This window comes from Triplophysa rosa, linkage group LG12, assembly GCF_024868665.1.
Source record: "Triplophysa rosa linkage group LG12, Trosa_1v2, whole genome shotgun sequence".
Taxonomy (NCBI): domain Eukaryota; kingdom Metazoa; phylum Chordata; class Actinopteri; order Cypriniformes; family Nemacheilidae; genus Triplophysa; species Triplophysa rosa.
The window spans coordinates 1,474,092-1,482,113 of NC_079901.1; the positions used below are offsets into that span (position 1 = coordinate 1,474,092).

At 42.9% G+C, this 8,022-nt stretch overlaps 1 protein-coding gene across 1 annotated transcript; it reads left to right on the plus strand.

The window, feature by feature from the left end:
* The first annotated feature begins 1,327 nt into the window (after window positions 1-1,327).
* leo1 (LEO1 homolog, Paf1/RNA polymerase II complex component) lies at window positions 1,328-7,689 on the plus strand. The gene is made up of 11 exons (XM_057348673.1): window positions 1,328-1,444; window positions 2,129-2,779; window positions 2,892-2,984; window positions 3,175-3,269; window positions 3,444-3,592; window positions 3,669-3,848; window positions 3,946-4,080; window positions 4,516-4,651; window positions 5,909-6,098; window positions 6,914-7,011; window positions 7,429-7,689. The coding sequence occupies exons 1-11, from the start codon at window positions 1,387-1,389 to the stop codon at window positions 7,534-7,536; spliced, it is 1,893 nt and encodes a 630-aa protein (XP_057204656.1). The 5' UTR covers window positions 1,328-1,386; the 3' UTR covers window positions 7,537-7,689.
* Window positions 7,690-8,022: the final 333 nt, after the last annotated feature.

Below are 8,022 nucleotides of genomic sequence, written 5' to 3' on the forward strand. Positions count from 1 at the left end.
GAAAGCCGATGCATTTTCCCCATAGACTCTTAGAAGATCGCAAAAAATAAGCTCTGTGACTAACAACGGTTTATGATGCTTACACGTTTTGTATATCAAGATAATCTTTATAAATGAACACCACATTTGTTACTTTTGAAGCCGAAATACAATCGGCAGAAGTAAAACGCTAACACGATGCTATAAACAGCTACACTTAAGGTCGCTCGATATCAACGTCACCACCACCAAGCCTCCGACAACTCTTTCAAACTTTATTTAAAAAGTGTTCGCTAGAAAGTAATTATTCCGTGAATTACTCCGCATCTACATTTTAAGAGAGTTGTTCCCATGTTGCATTATTTGTGAGCTTGAGCGCCCCGCCAAAGGAAGCTAGCAACACAAGTGGGTTATAATTCGTGTGTTTTATGTCATGGAATAAAATGTGAAAATATTTAGAGGTTTTGTTTACCACAGACTTTTTTTCAGGCGATTTACCAAAAACCCGTAGCCTTCGAACCGGAAATCCTAAAATGTTAACTCGCTTCCGGGTTTTGCATACGAAAATTAGTCATCTCTTAGCCTCCCTATTGAATTGTTTATATGCTTATGTATTTATTACATTTTATTTTGTTTGAAATATTATTCCAATTTAATTAATATTACAATTTAAATGTATTATTGTTTGTGTTATTGTGTTCTTATGGTTAGTACGATTAATATGATAATTTTGGTGATCAATCAAATGAAGCACTTTTCAGAAAATTACTTCCTTAAAAGCCGGTAATACGATACTTGAAGGACTGTAGTAAAACCAGTCAGATCGGTGCACATGTTGAACGACACGTCACATTCACCTGCACCAAAATCCCCAGAGGGCGGCAGCAGCCTTCCCTCCACTAGTACTTTCAAAAGATGAGCGATTTCCCCCATAATCTTTAAATATAATGCTCATTTCAATCAAATATGTCAGATGAAAGGTCACAGGTAGATCACAGTTTTCAGGTTTGGAACAACTTGAGGGTGAGTAATTCGTAACATAATTTTAATTTTTGGGTAGAGTATCCCTTCAAGTAGAAATATACATACTATAATACATGTTAACAAATAATAATAAATAAAACATTTGTATTCGTCCAAAAGTTTTCATTATTTTTTTTACATTTGACTGCATAAGAGCTTTCTTATTATACTCATTATTAGACGCCAATTTTATATAATCAAATGATGGCCCAAACATAAGTCTCAAATAAAAAGCCCTAACAACACGCCTCTCTGCCGCCATAGCGTGGTGATAGTGAGTCGATGCAATCACCGGGCTTTTGTTTTCATCTGGCTCTGTTGGGGCTTTTATTTTGTAAATGTTCACCCGGATGTTGGGGATGATTCGTGCTGGCGGCGGTGAGCATGGCGGACATGGATGAGCTCTTCGGCAGCGATGGAGACAGCGAGAATGAGCAGCGAGGTGCTTTCACTTTTCATCCACCGCTGAAAACCTGCTGGATCTATGTGTTATATTTCTTTGCATTACCTGGTCTCGTATTTATTCAGTTGTATAGTTTTAATCGGTCAGTTTTAGTCTTGCACAAATGAGTTCATTGATCATTTATCAGCGATCAGGTCAACGATATTAAAATACTGCCTAAATATCACAGTTACATTTGTAACAAGCTGGTATAATAGTGGTCTTTTGATGTAAAACAAATAAGAAACGTTTGTTCAAGAAAGTGTCGATAACAGTACTCGTTTACTCTCTATAATGTGTTTGCATATTTATTATATCTAGTAATCCATTTAATTTACCATTGCGCTAGCCCTAAAACATCTCTAGTCTAGAATTTTTGTTTAGTGCATAATATTATACAAAAATGGAACTATTGGACATTAATTGCAATTACACAAACTCAACAGCTAATGCAAAACGATACTTCATTTGTTTTGTTGACAACTACATGCATTACGTATTTATGACGTATTTTTACGAATCTATTGTTTATGTTCTGTAGGTTTAAATATGTAGTGTAACTTATTATTCATAAAGTGCTGCCCTGTGGTATATGATTCAAGTTTATAACGCTAAATAAGTAACTAGATATTTAGAATTAAAGCCTCAGCTCAATGAACTGGATGTGTACTTGATGGTTTTCAGAGTCTGGTTCTGGCTCTGATTCTGAGCACGAGAGACCCAGATCCGTCAGCAATGCTTCAGGCAGCGAGAGCGAGAGGGATCGCGATGAAGACGAGGATGAGGACGGGGGAAAGCCGAGCAATAAAGAACTCTTTGGAGATGACAGCGAAGACGAGCGCGGTAGCCAGCGCAGTGGTAGCCAGCGCAGCGGTAGCCAACGCAGCGGAAGCCAGCGCAGCGGAAGCCAGCACAGCGGCAGCCAGCACAGCGGCAGCCAATCGGAGCGATCTGGCAACCAGTCGGACGCGAGCATGCACTCGGACAATGAGCACAGCGGGTCAGAGCGGCATCACGAGGAGGAGGATGATGATGAGGAGGATGATGATGAAAGGGGTCACAGGTCAGACGTGGGGAGCCCTGCCTCACGGGCAGGAAGTCGCCGGTCCGAGAGAGGAAGTGCAAGTCCATGCTCAGAAGCAGGAAGCGGTCGCTCGGATCCCGCCACACCTCATTCAGAGGGTGAAGGGTCAGGGAAAGAGACCCCTCAGCACTCGGGAGATGAGAAGTGGGGTGGGGATGGAAAGAGTGACCAATCAGAGGACGAAGAGAAACCGCAGAACTCAGACGACGAGAGGGAGCATTCAGAGGAGGAAGGGATGAGGCGGAAGTCAGGTGGGTGGGACTGAACCTTAGACGGACCGTTTTTACTAACAAAAGACATCTGTCCTGTATTAAAGACACGCATGTAGAGGTTGATGTAGATGTTTGCGGTGATTCGTTTTAGAATCTCTAAAGGGCAGTGACAGCGAGGAGGAAATCACAAGAAGGAAAAAGAAAAATGCAGCGTCAGACTCGGATTCGGATTCAGGAACACACAGTGAGTAACACGCAGTGTACGGCTTCATGAAGCGTTGCTGAACAACACCAGGGCCACGGCTTCCATACCCAGAAATACACTGACTGATCAAAATTACGTAAATGCAGTAACTTCAAGTAGTCCTCCTGCCATTTTATCAAGCAGCTTAGAAGAGTTAGATGTTAAAAGGGCAGCATCTGTGTGTGTGTAGGCAAGAAAACGGCAGCGAATGACCTGTTCGGAGAAGCAGATGATATTTCATCCGACAGCGATGCAGAGAAGCCCCCCACACCTGGACAACCACTGGTGAGACATGTACACGCATGTCACGGGTTGTAAATCATATTTTTCATCAGTATACATGTTGTTTAATGTTTATGATGAAAGCCGTATTCCAGACGTCTGTACCTGTGTTCAGACTTGTGTTGAACGTCTTTGCATGCGATTCATCAACTGAACTGATGCGATCTGTATGTTCAGGACGCAGAGGACGGCATGGACGGAGATCAGCCCGAGGAAGAGTCCGTTCCAGAGACCAGGATTGAGGTGGAGATTCCTAAAGTCAGCACGGATCTGGGCAGCGATCTTTACTTCGTCAAATTACCCAACTTCCTCAGCGTTGAGCCCAGGTGTGTTGACGTATTCAAAGCACTGAAGGCGTGGCTGCTTCATCCTCGCATTGATTCACTCTCTGCGTTTCTACAGGCCCTTTGACCCACAGTACTACGAGGACGAGTTTGAGGACGAGGAGATGTTGGATGAGGAAGGGCGGACGCGTCTGAAGCTGAAGGTGGAGAACACGATCAGGTGGCGCTCTCGTCGAGACGAAGAAGGAAATGAAATCAAAGAGAGCAACGCACGGATAGTGAAATGGTCCGACGGCAGGTGAGGAGACAAACACGTCATTTGTGCCGCGCAGGTGAGAAGATGAGATGCAGCAGAAGTCAACCTCTCTCTCTCTCTCTCTCTCTCTCTCTCTCAGCATGTCTCTGCACCTGGGCAATGAGGTGTTTGATGTGTATAAAGCACCACTGCAGGGCGACCACAACCACCTGTTCATCCGTCAGGGTACAGGACTGCAGGGACAGGCCGTGTTTAAGACCAAACTCACCTTCAGGTGTGTCACACACACACAATTAGTGACTTTGTTGCTATGAATCGGCTTCAAGAGTATGAATGTATGACATAAAACAACTTTTCAAGCAGATTTTAGCTGTTATTTAAAAAAACTGTCATTTGACTTTGCAGTCTACGCAGAGTCACATTTTAGATGTCTGTCTGCTCCAGAATGTGTGCTTCCGGATTCTGTGAATCTTGCAGAGGCTGATCTAAGCTTTTTGTAAGGCCGTCACCGAGTAAATGATCAATGTTGCTCAGCCGATGAATCATTTCAGTTTTCCACCTGCAGGAGTCTCTGCAGCACCACAGAGTGGTTTTGTGTAGAAAACGTTGCCTTGTGATTTTCCACGTACATATCAGGATCTGTTCAAAAAGTAAACTTGTGTATATATGTGTGCGTTTAAACTAACAGCTGTGTGTGTGATGTGTGTAGACCTCACTCCACAGACAGCGCTACACACAGAAAGATGACGCTTTCTCTGGCTGACCGCTGCTCAAAGACACAGAAGATCCGCATCCTGCCCATGGCTGGCAGAGACCCTGAGTCCCAGAGAAATGAGATGATCAAGGTAACACACACACATTTTCAGTTCAACACAAGACTGATAGAAAATGTGTCTCAAAAACATTTGATGGGTTGTACAGTATAATTATAGTTATTTTCTGATGGGGACACATTATTCTTATTTCGAGGTCTCGCACTTGCTCGTGGCACGTAATGCATCTCTACGACAGTGGGAGTTGCACATATAACCGAGTTATCTAAACAGATTGATTGAGGTGGAGCGCTGTGTTTCTTATCTCAACATACACGTCTGATGTCCAAAGGTCCAGATTTCATATCAAATGATCAGCCATCAGTCAGAAATGCCAGCAGTAAAGACCCAGTAATCCTTATGGCGCATTTCCAACGAAATTACCTGGAACAATTTGTCCCAGGAACATTTTTCTCCCCAGACCTGTTGCTGTCTGTGTTTCCATAGCGCACGGTCTAAAGTACCGTGAAGATTAGGCAAATCAGTCCCATGACGTAGGACTGCATGTAAGGGCTCCTCCCAGTCCAGGAGGGGGCGGTTATGTCAAACAACGATGGCTCACATAAAGCGACGGACACTCGTCATTTTTTTTTGTGCAACAATGCGCATCTTGTAAAACCAACTCGATATTTTTAAGTATACCTTTTCATTACGGGTCATCGTTTCCAATTCCCGTTGGATTTCGTCCTCAGCAAAAACACTTAATAAGCCTGGACCTCGTCGTCGGTCCATCTGTCGTATTTTTTATCCGTTTCAAACACTAAACAGCTGAAACTACACGCACCGCAACAAACTTTTAAAAATGGTGGTTTGTTTTTACCGGAACACGATGCAGCATGTAGAGTCAACCAGTGAAATCGTGAACTGAGCATATTCGACGACCAAGGCCCACCCCCGAATCTTCCGGAACTCTGGAAAAGTACTACCTCACGAGCAGGGACTTTCTGGGGGGGATTTTTACCCGGAACTTTGTTTTGATCCCGGCACCTGCGGTGGAAACACAGTCCCGAGTTCGGGGGGAAAGTTCCCGCGGTGGAAACGCCCCATTAGACAACCTCAACATAACGCTACAGTCATGTTTTCATGAGCTTTATTAAGAGTATTTTATAGAAAACATGAAATAATGATGAATGCCTACGAAGGTAATGTCAGTTTGGTTGTTAAAAAGTGCAGGAATCTAAGAATATGACTTTATTATAGCAGGTTTATAAATGAAGTCATTTAACGATGTTTATATTTGTCAACATTTACCGGAACATTAGCGTTATTGGTATTGAACTCTGTGTGCAGAAAGAGGAGGAGAGGTTACGAGCGTCCATCCGCCGGGAGTCCCAGCAGAGACGCATGAGAGAGAAACAGCATCAGCGAGGTCTGAACGCTGGATATCTGGAGCCCGACCGCTACGACGAGGATGAAGAGGGTGAAGAGTCCATCAGCCTGGCTGCCATCAAGAGCAAATACAAGGGCGGCGGTCTGAGGGGTGAGTGACATACAAACCTCCACTCATATTATATTGTAATATGACTCTTTCTTCTTCTTGTGGAACACAAAAGATATTTTGAGAACTGTGTCGCTGGTTTCGTGGAAGTCGATGGGGTTCAGTTTTGTTTGGTTATTAACATTCTTCAAAATATCTTCTTTTGTGTTCTGCAGACGAAAGAAAGTCATACAGGTTTGACATGACACGAGGGTGAATAAATCCCAAAACATTCATTTTTAAATCCATACAATGTCTTTGTGAAAAAACAGACGGAAAGGACAGAAAGTGTTTGAAGTACTTTTTGATTCTATGAAAAAGCGTGAAAGTGGAGAACCATAAGAACCCATCGCTGAACGCTCCAGCGTGAAAGCTGTCCTCGTGTCTCCAGGAATTAGGGCAGTACAGATGCCCTCTGAACCACTCCGGGTTTTTGGTCTCGTCTCTAGATTGTATTCCCTTGCCCCCTGCGGGTCGGTGTTTCTGCACAACAGATTCTTTCAGTGAGTTTGAGACCTGCTGCGATCAGCCAGAACATTCTGCACTGCAACAACAGCTTGTGTTCCCAAAACAGCACGTCACACGCACACACACGCGTTCCCGCTGACAGTAAGAGCTGTAGCTGTTAGCCGATTTCCTGCCGGCTCCTTGAGACTGCATTATGCTGGAGTCCGGCTGAGATTTAGATTAGTTCTGGTAAGAAGTATTTAACTAAAAGAACATCTCTCTGGAATGGAGGTACATTTGGGAAAATAGGTTCACATTTGTGAGCTGTACTTAAAAAAAAAAATGTTTGTGTGTTTGTTTGTGGGTCACAGAGGACCGAGCCAGGATTTATTCATCAGACAGCGATGAAGGTTCGGATGAAGACAAAGCCCAACGGTTGATGAAGGCCAAGAGATTGGACAGCGATGAGGTGAGGACTCGTCCATTGGTCCCCACAAAACATTTATTGAAACCAAACCGCAACTCTTTATAAAACCATAATGGTTGTGCTGTTACAACTAAAAGTGCCTCAACATATTAAAAGTCCTAATTCACACGTCAACATGATTCCCGTTCCCATGGTAACAGCGGCTGGATTTAAGCTTGACATTTTATGGGTGTGGGATTTGAACCCAAAGCAATCGCGCTCCACCAACTGAGCTACAGACACACTGAGCTGTAAGCCATTAGGCAATTCCATGTTTTTAGTTTATTTTATATAAATGCATTGTGCTGATGAGTGCCTAACAGCTGTCACAGTTCTACCTTGAAAATGTTTGTAAATTGTATTTTTGTAATATTTGTAAAAAAAAAAATGTTGAATGTGTTTATCTGTTCAATCTTTCAGGAAGGAGAGAACTCTGGAAAGAGAAAGGCTGAAGACGACGAGGAATCTGCTGCCAAGAAACACAAAAAGTATGTCATCAGCGATGAAGAGGAGGAGGAAGACGAGTGATGTTCAGTTGTTTGTTTTTTTATTCTGTGATTGGTTGATCACAATAATGCAAGTCTCCAGTATCCCAACAAAATGCAGTGCTTTCTTTATATATTTTGTAAGGAGTGAAAATGCTCATCATTGCAACACATCAATAAAGAAGAATCATCAAAACACCGCCTGTTTGTGCTTGACAGAAGAAAGTCTCAGTTACACATTTAATCATTTTGTAACGTAAGCAAGACTCGATTTGGTGTGTGTGTGCGTGTACAGGTTAAGCTATATTTGTGAGGGCCAAATGTCCTCAGTACCACAGTGAAATACGTGTGAACCCACTTGTGAGGACATTTTACTGGTCCTCACTAAATAAAATGGCTCATAATTCGCTCAAATAGTGTTTTTCTTTAAGTGGAATAGAGGGCACATGTTTGTGTTATTATTAGGTTTAGGGATAGGGGATAGAATATATCATAAGCCTGATATGAAATCAATGGAAGTCTATGTAAT

What these genes read in the sequence shown, in the direction of transcription:
- leo1 (XM_057348673.1), top strand. Translation starts at nt 1,387, where the DNA reads ATGGCGGACATGGATGAGCTCTTCGGCAGCGATGGAGACAGCGAGAAT. An exon ending in AAGACCAAACTCACCTTCAG is followed by an intron (nt 4,081 to 4,515) that starts GTGTGTCACACA and finishes TGATGTGTGTAG; the next exon opens with ACCTCACTCCACAGACAGCG. An exon ending in AGAGAAATGAGATGATCAAG is followed by an intron (nt 4,652 to 5,908) that starts GTAACACACACA and finishes CTCTGTGTGCAG; the next exon opens with AAAGAGGAGGAGAGGTTACG.